Source organism: Caloenas nicobarica, chromosome 1 (assembly GCF_036013445.1).
Source record: "Caloenas nicobarica isolate bCalNic1 chromosome 1, bCalNic1.hap1, whole genome shotgun sequence".
NCBI lineage: Eukaryota > Metazoa > Chordata > Aves > Columbiformes > Columbidae > Caloenas > Caloenas nicobarica.
The window spans coordinates 90,237,229-90,257,135 of record NC_088245.1 but is presented as its reverse complement, the minus strand read 5'-3'; the positions used below and the strand labels follow the sequence as shown (position 1 = coordinate 90,257,135).

The 19,907-nt window shown below is 39.6% G+C and overlaps 1 protein-coding gene across 3 annotated transcripts in view; it reads right to left on the bottom strand.

Annotated features, from left to right (window-relative positions):
• The window catches only part of GSK3B (glycogen synthase kinase 3 beta), a 158,900-nt gene that overhangs the window by 98,901 nt on the left and 40,092 nt on the right, over positions 1–19,907 (bottom strand). For all 3 annotated transcript variants that reach the window (XM_065631626.1, XM_065631608.1, XM_065631617.1), the window contains exon 2: positions 1,358–1,551. In XM_065631626.1, coding sequence (XP_065487698.1) covers positions 1,358–1,551 — 194 coding nt within the window. The remainder of the gene's footprint in view (positions 1–1,357; positions 1,552–19,907) is intronic.

Sequence of the window (19,907 nt, the reverse complement as noted above, 5' to 3'; positions counted from 1 at the left end):
CGGTCCAGAAATAACTCAGATGTAAGAACAATGTAAGAACTTCACGTGCCTTTCTCAATTAGAAGTTAAATAATGCTGCATGATTACATTAATTTAAAATCTCTCTTTTTCCATTCTTCATCTAATGCATCTGTGATATGCTGATGCCTGTGGTGATGACAGCATCAATTTCAAGACTCTAGGAAAAGGCATATGCTAGTTCCTTCAAAACTATTCAAAACAATGTTTTTGCTTCCAAAACAGGACACAAATTACAAACATTACCAGTGAAGCTAGTTGTGCATGAAGTCTTACTGAAAAAATGAGGAAATTGAGATGATAAAAATGTCACCCAATAGCCTTCAGAAGTATTTCTAAAACTAAGTATCAAATTGCAAAAAAGAAGTTTTAAATTGCTGATTTTCCTTAAATATGCCTCAATTTCCTATTTTTAAGCTCAGAAGTTTTTGCATCTGGACCATGCCAACAAGACTATCCATGGTACTTTCTCGAGATATTGTCCTTATGCTTCTATAGTTGTGAAAGATGTGGCCTTCAGATGCTAAAACCCACACCACTGATTTCAAATGCTAAAACCAGTACTATCACTGACTGCTTGCACAAGCTTATCTGCAGGCCACTTGACTATAAGGGAAAGCAGTCAAGCACACCAAGTACCAAGCAGAGAACTAACAGCAGTGATGAGATTGCTGATGGTCCTTAACTTTTACTTGGTTTAAATATCACCAGATATAAATATAGCTTTTTGAAAGGCTACTTGTTTAGAATAAAGAATCACTCGTCTATTAAAACCGCCAGAATAGATCACATTTATAAATCAAATAACAAAGGCAAGTATTTTGCCTTCAGTCCAAACTTCCCTGGGTTCAGTATATAGTTATCTTTCTTGTCTGGCCTGGGGACTATGATTTACTCAAATACAGCCTTCCACTGTGTAGGTGCAACAACCAAGAACAAAATCCAAAGGCTTTGTTCCTTCCAGCAGTTTGATTACTCATGACTGGAGAAGAATCTATGCCAGAAAAAGTAAGCATAAGACAAGCTTTTTCCTTGTTTCCAAAGCTCATTGTCTGAAAAATCCAGTCTGCAACCTGGAAAGAGCACCAGAACATCGAATCAGGATTTTTAGCTTCCTGTTTTGCACTAATCCAAATAATCATAACAGTGACTCATGGATTTTCAAGTTAAACTATATCCCTTTATCATAAATCATCTGTTTAATCTTTAGTCCTGGAAATTTTTACTTGCATTTATGTGCTCCAATGAAAATAAATTAAAAAAAAATCAAAACCACTCACAAGACATGGAAAATGAGATAACATTCATGAAAATATTCTGAACTTATGCATAGGCTCACCTTAAATCTTTTATCCTGCAGGACTTTCTTAATAGCCACAAGCTCTCCTGAATCACAGAGTTTGGCTTGATACACAACACCAAAAGATCCATTTCCAATCACCTTGGTGTCTGTGTAGCTAACTTCTTGTGGTCGGTCTGGACCTTGTCCAGGAGTTGCCACTACTGTAGTCACTTTGCTGCCATCTTTGTCTCCTGGGAAGCAAGAGATACACAAATAATCAAGATACATGCATAAACAAGATGACCAACAAGACTGAAACAAAGAAGATACGGCAAAGATTTAAATCAGCATGAGTATTTCAGTATTACTGAGAAAAATAAACCTGACAAAACACAAAGAAACACTATTTTTTACTGAAATATATTAAATGGTGACAGTTTTTCAACTAGATTATTGCTAACAAAAATACTCCCTTTCCATGAGCAAAAAGCAATAAAATGCCATGCATGATTAAGACAAGCACTTATTTCTGCACCTGATTAACATAAGTGGTACTAAACAGAGTGTTATTTGTGTTACCAAAATGAAGCATCTCCCTGTATTTTCCTGTAACTGAAGAAACCAAACTGTCAGTATAACTTGCAGAACAGCACTCTGTTCTTTATAGAGCATATATATATCTGGCAACAAAATATATATAGATATCTGGCAACAAAAACCAGAAGCACTTAAAAAATTTGTTGCAAACCGACCTACATGTTAAGCTTCAGCTTGCATGCATTCATTAGAAAGCAAAACCTTTGTCAAAACCAGCTGCATGCACCTGAAGCGAAACATAGGCTGCATTGTACAGCTCAGTCCTGCTCTTCCTTTCTTCCATGCCCGGACTTCCTTGCAAAGAAGGGAGACACTCTCTGGGGCAGGGCGAGAACGGGGAGAAGGATGATGATGACAGAACACACTTAGCTCGCATCTTGACATGAATCAGAACACAGACAGGGACCTGCACTCAGGCTGCAGGATCCTGGTGGGTGTTGCACAGGTGAATGTGCTTTGGTGCAGATGCAGCAGCTGCAGGTTTCAGCAGTCCACAGCCAACCACACAGGCACTTTCCCAGCCACTTTGCCATCAAAAGACAAAGCTGCTGTTATCTACCCTTAGCACCACTGTTATCACCAACAGCACTTCCCCTTGTTCAAAGTCTTAGGCATTTTGCAAGCATACACTGGGCATTTATTGCCCTTCAGTTATGATGGTTTAGGTTACAGAATCAAATAGAGCTGCAAGAAAAAAAACCAGAATCTGTTGTTCCACAGCAGTCACCCTGCAACTCTACAGAAACTGCACTCCAGAGATGCTCGACACATCTGCTTATTACGAAACCTTCTTTCCACAACTTCCCCACGGAGTCTTTTCCAGTCCTTCACTACTCACGTGTTTAGAAAAACTTTTCTAGCAGGTAGCTCAAATCACCTTTAGTGCAGTTTAAACAAATAGCTCCTTGTTCCACTCCCAGAAGGCATGGAAAATGGTGCAGCTCCCCTCTGTCCTCTTTCCTCCCATTCCCCCCCTTCAAATATGTGAGGGGTTGTTGCAAGGAAAGTTACCATGATGGACAAGTTATTTCTCTTGGTGCGACCTGTCCCCTCACTACTAAAAATCTCACATACAGCACCCAAAACTAGACCCTGCAGAGGAAGCTCACCTCGGCTCTACCCAGCGTGCTGGTTGACTTCTTGCGTCTGACTTAGAACACCCTCGTTTGTACAGCCCAGCAGTGTTTGCAGCTTGTGCAACGCTGCAACCCACTTGACTCATGGTCAGTTTACGTATCAAGTTTTCCTCTGCAGAGCTGCTGCCTGCCCAATCCTCACCCACTTTCCACTCATACACCTGATTACTCTTATCAAAGCCTAATATTCTGCATTTGTCCTGACTGAACTGCATCCAAGACTACTGAACACTCTTTTGCCAGCTTGTCACCTCCTTCAAGCCCAGAGTCACCACCAGAAGGAAATCCATTTCACAGTGTTAAGTTTATCTAACAAATTTGTGAAAACTGGTGATTCCTGTGAGATGGCCTAAAGACTGCAAAAACCCATTAAATATCTCATCCTAATATTATCTTGAACCTCTTTTTATGCTCAAACAAAATAAGCAAACCATTCTGTTTGCCTTTCAGGGGATTTCCAGGGATGCGTTGTTTTCCTGGGCTTCTCATGAGAAAATGTGTTTGAAAACTTCAAAATCAAGATACACACACCTACTACTACTTCTTGTGTACCTGCAAGATCTAGAGGAAAAGCAGGTTGGCTTGGCATGATTCACTCCTGAAAAATCCACATTAACTGTTACTCATCTCTTACGCTACCTTTTAGGTCCCTACAAATTATTTGCTTTTATGCATCCAACTGCTCCATGGAATAAATGAACAACTAAAAATAAATAAAGCTCATTAGTGCAAAGGGTGCCAACTACTTGTCAAGCAATACACAGCTTGCAAAATATTCACAAGAAGGTGAGATGCAGATTTACACATTTGAGGAGAAAACAGAGAAATCACAAAAAAAAAGGAAAAAAAGGAAAGAGATCAATGTCTGCTCAGAGGCAGAGAGAGAAGCATAAATGGAAGCAGACTGAAGCTGCACGGAAAATTCACCCTCCTTTTTGATAACTGTACGAAACAAATAGAAGAAAGCCAGGAAAAGAAAGAACATGAAAACCAATGGGTTTTTTACTAAACAAGTTGAAAGTGTAAATCTGATAGCAGCCCTGTATTTTATTTGCCCAACTATTCTATGATTAGCATTCTAACTCAGCACATGTAAATAGGCGACATCTGTTTTACTGCAACAATCCTCCTAATTTAAAAGGTAATCCCTACTTCCTTGCTTTTTGGGGGGCTTTTTTTGGGGGGCTTTGGTCACAAGGCCAGGGTACAGAGACTACTGTTAATGAGGTTTGTTCCCCAAAAATCAAGACTACTGAAGTCTTAGAGATAAAAACCTTGCTCCTAGCAATACTGGTTGAAATCTGAAGTACTGGCTATGTAGAGATCTGCTCTAAGGACAGCCTTCAAAGCAGCAATTCACTTAGGGTTCTCCTTGATTGCAAAAGCAAACCCTGAATTTCAGGCTATGCCAAGTGGGTCTTCCCAGCGTGGCACTGCCGCGACCTGGTGAAACTTCTCCAGAGCTTAAGTGAGAAGCCAGTCAGCTCTACGCTCTTTCCTTTAAGTCCATGGAAAATAGTTCCTAACTAAACTTGTTGAAGTCTTCAGTGCTTAAAAGTGTAAGCACTGATGCTTCACTTAGCTATACCAAGAATTACTTTGTTTCTTTACCAGAATGTTACAGAGCATTAAGTCTCCTAGATGTTTCTCTCAGTTTCTTTCAACAGATAATGGCTCTCACAAACACATCCACAGAGGACATCGTAAGGACACCAAGCTTTCAAAAAAGCAGCCTGTTAAGAATTTCAGTTATTTTCTGTTACAGAATAGTTGATGCTGAGGGACTGTAAGGGTAAAATTCACCTTTAACAGCTTTGATCTAAGAGTAAAACAATTCCTTGCTTTTCAAAGTATACAAGTAATATGTATTTGTATCACAGCAGCAGCCAGGGGCCCCAAACCTGTTTTGCCACTCATTGCACTGCACAGATGTACATACTGTTCAGAAGACCATACATGGTTCAGAATGGTTATCCCAGTTTTTGTTGTCTGGACAGCAAAAGTTGACTTGCCAGCCAAACAGCATACAAAGGAGTTCGCTAAACAGCTTTGGGAAACGGTGGTTTTAGCCTCAGCAAGACAAAAGATAGTGGAAACACCTTTTTCCAGTAATCTTCAGTACCTGCAAATTGAAACTTCTAATAGCAAACAACAAGAAGCATTATACCACAGCAAGTCTTAGCGGGAAACCAAGACAGTTTTCATCTCATGCCTTTCACCTCTTGTTTTGGACTATCACACTTTGCGGCCTCAGTGGATAAGCATGCATTGTCAATCACACAATACTTTCAACACCTTTGACTGTAGGTCTACAACTGAACTAGAACATTAAATTGAAAAACTAGAGGAAGAAGGACCAAACACCAAAACACTAAACAGCTCTTGCAGAATAGATCACATTTACCCAAAAGAAGTTGCTTTCTGAGGCCAAAAGCAATATGACCTAGCTTTTACTGTAACAAAAAGGCAGATTCATGTGACTGTACAACCATTATCTATGCAAACCACCTTTCTAACATCCAGGACAGAAGCACAAGTAAAAATAGCTAGCTATGACTCCATAATACATTCGTATTTGCACTTGGTACGTTTCATGCAAACCCTTAAAGCATTTCTCCACACCATTTGGATGTTTAACATCCATGATGCAGTATTTGGGGATGTTTTTTGATGAAAATGTTATTCCAGAAGTCTGCTGTGTGCATGAAAGCAACATCCAGACATTTTAATTCCCAAACGCTCTGATCTTGCTAGCTCACTTTCCATCTTTAGCACAATAACTGTATGGGACAAAGCATGAGCATTAGGTAAAGTCAGTGGTTTGAAAGCAGAGAATACTCATCCATTCGTGAGAAGAAAATACTCCACTTACAAGATGACAGTTTACTAGAGCACCAGTGCAAGCTCTAACTCTATTTTTCAGTATCTTGGTATAGCTCTAAAATGGCTCATGTAACCATTTTACGTAATGCCAATGGCCACTTACCCTTTCAAGCTGAGTATTAATTTTGTACACTCGAAAAAAAGCTGAATATATTCGATTATGTCTTTTGTTTATACAATTCATCAACAGAACCAAAATTAATATGGATCAGTATTATTTTAATGAAATATTTGTATGATTTGGAAACAAGAGGCATGCATCTTAAAGAAAACAAATTGTGACAGATGTTTATCCAGGTGACACAAGGGATTCTGCTACTGGACAAGCATTTCATCACATGAATATCCCACCAGCTGCAGATTCCTACAACTAGTGCAAAGCTGACCATTCTACAAGTGTATTGCATGTAAACTTTTTGCCAATGACTAAATGTAGCTGTCAGTCAATAAAACTCATTTCAGCCCTCAGAGACCATAAAATATGTCCTTTGCTATTGACCAGAAGTCCCCTCATGCCTTCTCTTGAATGGGCCTGGAGAAGGCCCAAAATAACATCTAAAAAAAAAAAAAAAAAAAATCACATATGCCCTACAATCCCTTCAGGTGTTTAGCTTCTGACCGAGCAGTACAAACACACGTTAATACACATACAGTCAGATCTACAATTCTTTATTCTTTCAGCTACATATATATCCTCTTCCTCCTCTGCCATATGTTTTGAAGTTGAAAGGAAGAAGCAATGAATAAATAGAATGTTTACAGCTGCTTTCTTCCTACTTCAAACACAACCTCAATCCTTTGCACTGTCTACAAACTCCTTTTCCTCTTTCTTTTGACTTTACCCATCTCGTCTTGCTTCCGTCCTCCAATTGCTATAGTGCTCCTCACTGGCACGCACACAGGCCCCCATTAGATGTTACTTAGGCTGTTTAAGTCCTAAAAGAAAACCTCACAGACCTAAACCATGCTTCCTACAATGTCTGAGGCCATGTTGCTGTCTACCTCCACTTAATTCAAGTATCTTCACTGATCTGTTTTACTTCTCAGTGCCACCTTCCTATTAGGATATGGCTCAATATTAAGTTAATATTGACTACTTCTGCCCTTACAAAGTCTAAGGCTTCTCCACACTCTTTCATCTTAATTTGCTCAATGTCCAATATAGTCAACAAGTCACTTCCATGGAAACCCTACACTGCTGAATCTATCCGCTGCCAATTTGAACAGGTTACAACCAGCAGCTGACACAACTATCTATAGAGAAATGAGTGACCAGAAGGGGATGGAAGTCTATCAAAACTGCACTGGCTTTTTTCAATCATTGATAATTGAGAAGGTCAAAAGATCTGAATACTTTGTGAAACAAATGTCTTAATAGAAAGCACAAGAAAAGTTATCTGCTAGGATCCGACACCAACCATCAGATTAGGCTATGAAATAAAACACCTGCCTTCTTAGATACCTGTTTGTGGCATGCAAAGGCAGAAGGAGGTCACTGCCTGCTCTGAGTCTCTTCAGTATGAGCAACATATGCTTGAGGCAATACACTGCCAGCAGTAGAAATCACAGTGCTACATAACATTTTTCTAATAATTTTCCTTACTGTGTTTTTAAAATGTCAGTTTCACAAAAAGCTAGTAATTATGAGCCAGTACAGTGGAAAAAGTAAATAGTATTTATGAACTGTTTTACTAGACAGCTTCCTTTCTTCATCAATGAACTGCATGAATGTTACCAAGCGGGAGACAGTGCAAGATAGACATGAACATTCAAGGACCAATTCAGAAAAACTGAGGGAATCAAATAAAGGAGTCCAACAAAACACAATGCATTTTGATTTTTAAATTTACACCCCCAAAAAAAGTCCTTGAAATTTCAAAACCAGCTCAGATCAAACATTGAACAAAGCCTTTAAGTGTGCCAATCATAACCCAGAGAAGGCAGAAGCATTCACTAAATATATATATGTAGATATATATACACACACACTTGTTTTAGCACAGAAAATGTCATCTGACTTTTTGACTGTAACTGAACAGCACACTAAAAGAGCAGCCATCAGACATTACTTAAGATCAGAAGAATCTCATTATTTGTATCCAATGATTTTGGAAGAGCTAGCTAAAAAGTTCGAGAAGTGATGTTGATGTTTGAAAGGAATAAGAACACTTGGAGAACTTCAAATGTAGATGAGATGATCCATAAGATCCTGTAAGCTTGACGACAATTTCAGATTAAGTGCCATACCAACTACTTTGATAATTAATAAAGTAACAGTGAAGTGGTTTACAGAGACCGGATTGTGGGGACTCCATATTACAGGTTCATTTGGAAAAAGAGGCGAGAGGGGAGAAAAACCATTGATGCAAAAGCACTGTGACTTCGGTAAGGTTTCTGACTTGTTATCATGTCCTAAATTAACGAAGAAACACATATACGGAAAGAAACGTGATTATTCATCAAATTATAATACACTAGCCCATGAGTTTCAACATAACTATGATGTAATAAAATATAGTAGGAAGCCCCACCAGCATTAAATTTTTCGCCTCACATTTACTGCTTTCATAAACACCCTGAAAAAAAAGCTATGAAGTTCTCGGACACAAGATTTAGAGAGTTATGCACACTCAGTGGATAAACAACCGGCCTCCTTTCATAACCCATGAACAAGTTAAGAAGGATCCAGGACCCAAGGTGACAAGCCATACAGTCAAACCAAGTAAAGCCACCCAAAGAGCAGAGTCATCAACTTTGACTTGCAGGGCATCCTGGCAGAGACAGAAGTACCTAAGCACGACTTTGCTACCGAGACCTAAAGCAATCTTTAGATGCATAAGCCAGGGAACATCAGCCAGGAAATAAACAAAAAGTTCTCTTTCCTATTTGGCACCCACATAACAGCTACTGGAATAGTGTATTCACCCCAATAGCTAAAATTCAGAAGTGATTATGCAAAACACTAGAGATTCAGAAAGAAGCCACAGACATTACAAGGTCAGAAAAGTACATCACTTACAGATTTTAAGAGCTCACGCAATTTAAGTCAAAGAGAAGCCGGAGGATTATATCTAAAAGCTACCTGTTTAAGGAACAGACATTTCAGAGAGGGTTCTCATCCACAGGTGAAGAAGGTATTTCACATAATGACTAGAAATAGAAATTGTAAAAGTTTGGGACAGAACTGTGGGTGGACAAAATTAATAAAGAAATTATTTTTTCTAAAAAACCTTGAAAGTTAAGGTCACTTTTGGAACATTTTTTTTTAAATTTTAAATTGGAATCTTTTCTAAAGCATGCGATATAGCTGAACTGTAACTGCTAGGCTTGAAATAAGAAAGCCTGCACAGGATGAACATAATGACTCTCTGGCTCTTCAGAAGGTCAGAAAGGTTCAATACTTATATAAACTATTTTTTTCTACCCAGCAATAATGCAATGGTGCCATAGTTCAAGACCAAATATTCTGCTTTCTACAACAGTCAAAATCTACATTCAATTTAAACAAAAACACAGTAAAGTGGTAAATGATAAAGAGGTGAAACAGTCATTCTTAGGCTTTATCATTAATGACCAAATGATAGTCACAATTAATTATGTGTCAATTCACTTCTGTTCGGTTCAATCCAGAGACAAATAATCAGGAAAAATTTCAGCAACAACTGCCAACTGAAAGACCACTAAGGTAAAAGGCTTTAAAAACACTCCATCCTGAAATCAAAATTGGCCTTGCCTCTAGCTGGAGTTGAAGGAAGAAAAACAAACAAACAAACCAACCTGTAACACCCCCCAAATTGTTGGCACCTTTACATTTTGCTCAACAGCTTCTAAAATGGCAACAGAAATTCGAAGTACTAAGTACTAAGCTGATGCAGCAGACAAGTAGAAAATGGAGTAAAAAGTAAACACAAAAGCAATGACTGACTGCTGCCTAGTGAAATAAACTATACCATCACTACAAAATAAGCAGTAACAACTCAGAAAAGCAACATAAATTCATTATAAAAATGAAACAGTGTGCAACTCAACTGATCTCTGTCTTCATGCATTTTTGAGGTCAGTATGTCACAAGGAAAAAGAAACTAAACATATTTCCAGGAACGTGTGACAGGTAGTGACATGCCTCGTATGCCTATAGTTGATACAATAAATATATAAAGTTACATCAAGATGCAGGGACACTTTTTCCTGTTATTTATCTGTTGGGAAAAAAAACCACAACAACAAAGCAAACAAAAACAACACTAAAATTTAACTAAAGGAATAGCATCTGGATTTACTGTGTCTCAGAGTTCAGTCATTCCAAATGCCATCGAAGCTTTAAGTCTCCCTTTAGAGGTAATCATAGTTTTTTGGAGGGGGCATTCAATTTACTCTCTTTGAAAGCTTAATGCTAAAGACTGTAAACAAGCCTTTAAAAAATGAACAGGGTACTTGGCAAGTCCCTGAACATTCACATGATAGGCTTGTTAAAATGTCCACTACAAGGTCACATGAAGCTCTAACACGTTGACTTTCTCCGAGCTTTTAAGATCTTAACTAAGGAAGCCAAAGCAAGCACAGCACATTGACCATGTGCTTGTACTCAGCTACCCCAGCCTGAGCTTGACTCTGAATGATTCAGGAAACAAAAACCAAAAAAAACCCCCAAAACCCAACCAATCACAAAACAAACACACAAACAAACACAAACAAATGAAAATCAAACAAACAAATAAAAAACCAACCAACAACCACCACCCACCCCCCACACACACAACAAAAAAAACCAACAAAAAAACCCCACAACACCAGGAAAAAGGATGGAAAGAGTCCCATTGATCCCACCCATTGACTATCACGTTGACCATCAGATGACCTCCCTTGGACCCAGCTGTGGTAGATGGGATTCCAACAGCCAGCTGCTTGAATCTGCCACCAAAAAAATCCCAGCAGGTTACCATCCCACTGACTTATAACCAAGCAGGTGAATCCAAAACGGATGTTTACTTGCAGTGTCCTAAGATTCATCATACTAAAGCCTTCCTTCCTAGCACCACGTAAAAGGTAGTGCCCACATCTTTCCAAGGCACATCTAAGGCTCGTGTTAACCACTTCTCTCAGTAACACATAGCTTGCTTTGAGTACTCTTTCTGTCATGGGAAACATAGAAATTTGCTGTGGTGGTCTAAGCAAGAGAGCTTTCTCAAACTGCAGTTAACACTGAGGTGGTACAGGGAGGGGGTGGGGGGCAGAACCCTGGCCTATTACCTTAGGGAGCACCAGAATACCTATGCTTAAATTTCTGCTTTGGAAAAAAAAATACAGAAACATACAATTAAAGTAATCTAAACACTGGCTGCCGGTGGGGTTTCATAAGCACTCTCATGTTCATTAACAAGTTATTTTTAGTAGGTACTCCTTCTGTTCTCCTTTCTCCCCACCCACACACAGACAAACCCACCCCACAAAAGTTATTTAGCTATATAAATCAACTTTAAATTTAGATAAAGTGATTCCACAGATTAGGAAGTGAGTACTGAAGGGATCATAACAGCATTTGTTTTCATAATCTCAGGTTAGGTCATTCCTGCCCCAAAGAGTCTACAGATTAAAGGCAGCACAAGAGACAAGGACAGAGACAGGGAGTGAGTGGAAACAGTGTAACAACATTGTTTTAGCATAAGACTGTGGCCTCAACAGTAACCCCCTTTGCTATATAATTCTGAGCTAATTGCTAGCTGAGAAACTCAGCCTATACAGTACTAAGTTTTCTTATTTGAAGTTTCCTTCAGTTGTTCCTCCATCTTACATCACCAGGGAACATGATTTAGCAAATGTTTTCCAAAGACAACTATAGCAGTTCAGCTGACACGTAATACCTTATAAAACTCCTGTAACTGAACCCTGACAGGGCAGCGGAGAACCCCAAGTTACAAACAGATCGTATTTATCCACTTGTTCGTGCCATTCAACAGTTCACCCTCAACAAGCCTATTGGTGTCTTCTAGCAAGTGAATCCAACATTGGGCACCTCCTGACATGACTACTTCAAGAGCACTGTCAGACACTCCAAATCTCCCTCCACTGGAAGACTAACAAATTATCAACAGCACATTAGGGGAATTCCTAGGCGGCCTCTAATCTTCCAGTCAAAGTATCTTCTATGATCTGTAAAGCTTTCACTAAAGAAGTTTCTTGTAAACCAATAAAGCACATCATTGTAAACCACTAAAGCAGGACACTGTCTACTTGCTGGATACATCACTGGGTCAGTTTTAGCTGAATTTGTTACAGTTTTTGAATCCAGTTAAATGTACTTATATCACATAGCCAAGTACATCTCAGATCCATGAGAACAGATCATCACTGTTCTTCCCTTTTCATTCTCTCTCTGCATCCACTAATGGGTTTCTAATGCACAAGACCATACCAATAAGCAGAACACACAGAATCACCACCTGCAGTAGCTGCAAGTTGCCAAGACCCTCCCTACCACACACTTGCACAAATTAAGAACATCTTAATACATCTTAGAGGGAGTCTCTGGAGGGAGTCTCCGTTCTTCTACTGAGGTTTAAATAAGAAATCTTTCAATCATGTTTATTACAGCGGTGCTTAAGTATCAAGCGTGAACAGTACGCCACTGTACCAGGCACAGCGGCTGGGAACAGGAGACAGCTCCTGCCCCAGCACACCTGCACCCCAGCCTACAGAGCAGACGGACAGACCTAGGCTCAGACAGCATGGCCCACAGAGGTAATAGTGTAACGGCCGGTTGTTTCAGGCAAGTGTCACAGTTATTTGAGAATGAAGGAAGAAATGAAGGAAGAAGACCCAAAAGGGGAATAGGGGAGGGAAGAAGAAGAAAAAAAAAAGGGAAGGTAAAGCACAGCAAAGAGACATGGGGGGGAAAAAACCCCCAAACCCAAAAAAACCCAAGAACAACATCAGCACCATACTAAAAAGAGAAAAAGCAGAGAGAAGCAGAAGCAAGAGCAGAGATTCAAGGAGAGAAGATAATTTGGAGCAGCACTGCCATCAGATGACTCCTGCACAGAGAGAGGCACCAAACGAGTTCTCTGAGCACATGAAGCACTTGCTGTCACCACCACCGCAGGCAGCCCAGGCCGACAAAGCCTCCAGGTAGTTCTCTGTGGCCTATGCAAACCCTGCCAGACTGTGCAGCCGTGGATGAAGGAGCAGGGAAAGAAGAGTGTAGTTCCACATCTGCTGGAGTCTCCTTGGGAGGGTCCCTCCTATCACACTGCTGCAGTGATCTACCACAACATTCGATCCTTGTCACAATGCTGCACTCTCAAACCTCAAATGTTTTGTCTAAAAAACCCCAGCAATTTCTGTATTTATCAGTAACATAGGTAGCCTTGAAAACCCAGGTGCAGTGAACAGCATCAGCTGCTTGAACCTGCAGAGTTTTCCGGGGGGGGGGGAAGGGGGGGGGGGGGGTGGTGCAGAGCTCTAACTCCCACAAGAGTTCTGATACGTTTTTCTACTCTCCAGGACACAGAGGACTCTACTTTTTGCTTTGCAATCTCTCCCTTCTGCCAAGCACCCCGCAATTAGTTTCTGACCTACTAGGACGTGATATGTTTTCTTACTCTCCAACTTCATTGAACGCAGCACAGAAATACAGCATGTACTTGTCATGCTGTTCCCTGTAAGACCAGGAAATAGCATCACAGACCCAGAGTCCAACCTAGGGAGTGAAATCACAGTGAGAAACAGATTGTCTGGAATCTGATACAGCAGCCAAATTCCAAAGAGAAAGACAGGTGAAGCTAGTTAAGAAAAGGCATTCATCCGATGCCTATCTTCTAACATTGGAGAAGTAAGAAAATTGCCAGCTGTTCAGAACAGGCATCCACCTTTGGTGGGAAGTACAGTGGAAAAAAAAGTCAAAAAGTGAGCAGTAGCTAATCTGAATCCCTATGACAAACCATGACCTGTAGTTGAACACCATTCTAAGAGTGGAAGGGTTACAGAGAGCAAAATCAAGCTGTGCTACACTATTCAATTCATGTTGCAAAATACAGATCAGCTTTAAGACTACACAGCCTCCAGATCCATCCCAAGTTACTGCTTTAGATTACACCACAGAACTACACAGAAATGGAATGAGTCAGTTTAGGTTAAAGATGGTTTTACATTCAAGGAGAGCATTATCTCAATTAACATCAAGAAACTGTAGGCATGCCATCAATGCAACGCAGATATTCTCCACGGCAGGAATAGCTGTCTTGGTGAAGGAGCTCTTATTACAGATGAGGCAGCATTTTAGAAGCTAGATGCATAAGCTTTTCATTGTTGGCAAGTCTTGCTTTTTTATTTTAAAGTAATAAAAATAGTAGGGCAAAAAGAACAAGAGAACTAAGTGTTGGACATCTCTAAAGCTATTTAAGGTAACCAGAGAAACTAAGCTCATTTTCACATTATACATAATGCGATCAAAGCAGGGGCTACTGCCCAAAAGGACGGTCTTATTTCCCACCTTCACACTCCCTCCACGGCAAATCTGGCAATCTTGTAGCCTGAGGATGAGTCAGTTCAGCTTCCTGATCCGACTAACTATTCCATCTCCAAAATGAAACAAGCCTCAAATCTGCAAGCTGAACCGACTCATCTTGAGGACAGGCAGTTGTCAGATCTGACAAGGGGAAGAAACAGATCAAGACTGTTCCTTACTGCCTATACCCCCGATCAGCCACGCTAAGCGTAACATAAAACCACATCCTTTGTCTCAACCCCACAGCAGGGCTGCAGCCCACAAAGGAGGCTGCCTTCAGAAGGGCAGTGCTGGTCCTCCTACTCCTCCTTGTGCCCTGGCACAGCTTTGCGCCAGTACCAGGTATCAAGCAGCTGCTATCAGAGGGTGAGCAGGATCAGAACCGCTTCTGGAGGAACCGAAGTTGCTCACTCCACAGCAACGAGAGCGCTCATGTTGGCAGACAAAAGAGATGGAAGCAGGCAGTAATGCCAGAGCCGTTCCTCGTGATGACGGCCTGCGACAAAGGCAGGCCGACCGAGTCTAACTGCAGGCTTGGGGAACCAGCATGATAGCACCTGGGCATCGCATCCACTGCGTTCTCAAAGCAAAACGACAACTCAGACTGTCAAACTGAATAATATTTCAACTATGTGTGTTAAAAAAAAAAAATGTAAAAAAGTGTCACATTACACCAGCACAGGCATTTATTCTGGACAGTAACTATCCCACCTTAAAATACATACTTTAGCTAATGGTATTATCTTCTCCTAAGGCTTCTTAAACCTATTAGTAAGTTTATTTTTCCTCTCTCAGAAACAATACACCTACCTCAGTAAGAGTTTTTTTCCCCCCAGTGAAAGGACAATAATGTAATTCAAACTACAGAAGATGTTTCCAAATATTTTATTGCAATATACAGATTTTACTAAAACGAAGTACTACGCAATGGGAGTTAGTTTTCTCCAGAAACATGAACAAAAGGAGTATTTCTGCTTATAAGAATGAGCCCAAACATCTGGAGATTCAATTCCCTTCTGCCAGCACATGAGCAGACTCAGGTTTTCAGGGACAATCTCTACACATATAGCTGAAATTCTCAGAACTATTCTTGTAACTGTTTGTTAAGGAAGAATGCTGGAACTCAAAATCCTAAAATAGAGACGGGTATCTGGAAACAGGGAGAGGAGAGCAGCACTGTTTTAGCAAAACTTCCTCTCAACTACACAGGCAAGAAAACTAGCAAAAGAGATCTTTCCCAAATTCTGCCAGTTTCCATGCCAGACAAAGAGAGTATCACTTTTGAAGATATGATGAGGCAGAAAATAAGTGATACTAAGTAGCAGATAAGCCTGAAAACACAAAGAGCAAATTTTGAGAAATTAAACATTTCTATTATATATGTCTACGAAAGTTGTATACCTAGCCAGATGTGGAGGTTTTTCAGCGGCTGCTTTTCCAAATCTGTGTAAGTTTTGAAAGCACTTGAAGCTTTCTTGCCATCAGTGCAGGAAGTTCTCTGAATTAGAGGCTTGATTGTCTTCGGGGGAAGGGAAAATAGACTGAGGTCTCAACCCTGGTAGGTGTTCCTTCTCTTCTTACATATTTTCTCATCCTAGGAATTTCAAGCAAGATAAACCAGGTATTATGAGGCCAAGATTGTGGGTACATGCGAAAGATTTCCATTTCCAGAAGGAGATAATGTAGCCTATTATTGCTATACTGCTGCTATGACTGGAGAATAATGGCAATGCTTTATCTTGGTCCAGGTAAGGAGGCTACTTTCAATGCAATAATACAGACACCCAACTCAGAGTAAAGACAGAGGAGCAGTCTAATATTCTTCTGCAGACAAGGGTTTAATTACCTGGCTCAGAAGATGGTAACTCACAAACAAACCACTTTGAAGAATACAATACCTTTATTAGAAAGGCTTAGATAAATACACTCAAATACAATATCAAGATAAAGGAAGCACGTGAGACAGAAAGCACAGGTTCAATCTATCCCATTTTCCTATCTCTTCGAGCAGCTAACAGTAAGTGTTTACAGAAGAGCATAAAACAGAATGAGCTTGCAGGGAGAGCTATCCCAGCACACTCTCCCTACCCGCAGCCATGGGTGGCTTGGGAAGGTCAGTATCTCTGGATTTTTCTTTCTGACTTTGCAAACCCAGCCCAATATCTGAAGATACTACATGCAACAAGGCAACCAATCATTTCTGAACAAGTGTAAAGAGAAGCGACACCTCTAAAGAATATCAGTGTGAGGATTACCTAGTATAAAAGTTGACATTTTATTTCAACATCTACAGTAACAAGTAGTGACAATTCTATTCAAAGTCCGGGATGGCTAAGGCATGTACATACTAAGGGGCATCCAGGATTAGTCTTCACCTTGTTCAGAAATTCATCTTTAATTTTGGGATTGGACAGAAACAAGGCAATGTAAAATTGACTCATGTCTTTAAACAGACTAAAAAAAGTAAGATTAAAAACACCTATCATGAGTTTGGGAAGAGGAAAAGATCACAATGTATGATAAAGATCGAATAGCGTTGACTTAGAGATTAAAGTAATTCTTGGAAAGGAGCATATAGAATACGCTTGAATGTTTGCATTTTGGCCGAGACAGGAAGTAAAGTCTGGAATATAAGTTATTTTCCAAAGTAGCAGCCACTCACTCACAAACCCACAGTGAAATTATATTAAGACATTACAGCCTGGCACTGTAGCAATGAATGCATAAATCAAACTTATCACAGAAGGATTTCGGCAAAGGCAAGATGAGACTCCTCATCTTAAAAAGCTATGGCAAAAGCCAACAAAGAAAGCAGAAAATTTTGCTCATGTTTCAGTTTAGATAAAGTTATTACAAAATACACTCGTTACTCTTCCTTTAGTAAAAACATTCTTCTGAATAAACATGTTTTTCTAACAATCAAATCAGTAATTGTCCTTTATCTGTCAAGAAATTAACCTAGCATTCTGTTTTCCTTTATACTTGCATACATCAAAAAAAAAACAACACCAAAAAAACCCAACCAACCAACCAACCACAACAAAAAACCAACACAAGAAAACCCACACCAACAAAAACAACCTAGAATTTCAGTTTAGATCCTTGATAAATCAAACAGCACTACAATTCAGCGTGCAATTAAGGAGAAACAGCTCTCTTCCCAGTATTTTCTTTGAAACAGCGACATTTAACTGAGTTGGTGAACAGTTCTGGAATTAATGATAATTTTTTCAAGAGACTTATTTCTTCCTTAAGATGACTAGAAAATAGGATCTACTTTTTAGCCAATTATTGCCCCTTCCAGTTTGTCACATCTGAAGAGTCTGACAGCTGATACGGCAGATACTAACTACTGAAAATAAGGCATGCTGCACGCATCACAAATGAAGGAAAAAACAAAAAACTTTGGATTTTTTTTATATATTGCTCATCATTGGGGGGTGGTTAATGTGTAGGTTCATCAAAATTAGATAGTTGGGAAATACTCAAACTCATTCCTTTTCCAACACAAAATATTATGGCAATATTGACATTACTCAGAAACAGGTCTTTTAGTTTAATGACTGATTGCCATCTATCCCAGTGATGGGTCTTCATCTGCCTTTACTCTCGGCTCATTTGCCAAGGCAGCAGAATCATTCTTCAGAAAGTTAGAATCAGATCAAGAAATTAACGGGAGGCATCACGCTTGTACAGGATGAATTCAGATTGGCTTCCTCCGTAATTCCAAGTACTTCAGAAGGTGTGTTTATCACTAAAAAAATCTAGACACAAAACTATGCCTCAAGAATGGAAAGTCAAGGCATTTTATTACAGCATTAGAAATCATATCCTGAGGAGAAAATGCTCTTGGTCATTACATGGACCTGTAGCCTTTAAGGCTTGGAAGCAGAAAGTTGCTTATGCAGTAAGAGAGCACTGTCAAAATAACTATGTTTTTATTTCTTAAAACTGACAAGTTCATTATTACCTTGATATATGAAACCAGGAAGATCTACAACTGAGATAAGAACATGCTCCCCAAATACAGGCTTAGCAAACTGATCATGAACAAAATCATAAAGCATGTTAGATCTCTATATTAATCTAAGAAATATTACTAGGTAAAACATCAGTCATCAGAACTAATAGGGTTAGCATTCAAAGGTTTTCACATAATTAATAAAAAAGCACCCTGAGAATACCACTTTAGTGGTTTTAAGCATAAGAAATACAACTATTAAAAACAGGGCATATATAATTTAAGTTACTCACTTTACTTTCACAACTCATCCTCCTACCATGAGCCCCATCAGATATAGAAGTCCCTACAGAAGCCACACAGAACAGACCAGTGCAACGTCATCTGCAAAATACGCTCAGAGGAAATCAAAACTCTGTAGCCATGTTCAACACAAAATAAACCCTGCCAATCCATCTTTCAAAAAAACACCCTAAGCCAGTCCAATTATGAGAAACAAAACATTTAACAGGATTTCTCCCTTACAACAAGAATTGTTTAATATACAGATGATAATAACAACCAAGTTGAACTCCAGGGTTTTACAGCCATCATTCCCATCTCCAATGTGATGGCTCCCCTTCAATACTAGAATACCCCTTGCAATTATGTAGTCACACTGGCTCAATGTATTTCAGTTTTAGAAGTACATGTTTTTGTATTTTCCATTATTTCAGTTTTAGCATCAACACAGATGTCTGAATCTAACAAAGGTTATTTCAAGCAGAAAAGCAATTTGCTAACTTCCACACTTCCTATCAGGATTCAGTCATGACCTCCTGTCACCAACACAAGTCTTTCTAGACCAAAGCAATGCGACAGGAGTTCAATATTCTATTACTATATCCTATGGCCACAAGTCAACATTTACGGTGTATTACATATTTGCCCTTAAACAATGATACTGTACCAAAAAAGGCCGCAGTGAGCTTCATGCAAGTAACATCACAATCACCACAGTAACCACAATTGCAAGGTGTTTTTGTGTGAAAAATACAGCTAGGGCTCCTGACTTACTGGTTTTACATACGGTTGATGGTGTAGTTGCACGTTGCTTTTCTTTGGTAGCTAAGTCATATTAAGAAGTCTCCCACACACCGCAGCAGCTTATTCCTCTCCCTACTACCATAATTCATCGCACGCGAAATCATGCTGATGAATCTGTGTGTGGCTATGCTATAAACATCAATGAAGTAATCTGGGAAGGAAACCAAGCTCTGTTTTTTATTAAAATACATACACTTTCAAGTCTGGATCATCTCACTGATTGGGTTCACAGAACAGCTGTGGAAGAAACTGGTGTGGGGAACTGAACAGGTCAGGATCATGGAGGAAAATAAAATCAGCCTTCCCACTAGGAAAACTAATATAAATACATACTAAAAAAAAAAAAGAAAAAAGCAGCAAGGGGTAAGGGGTTTGCCAGCCTTAACACAGGTACTGTCACTATCAGAATGGATTTACCTTTAACCCAAGTGCTAAGACCAG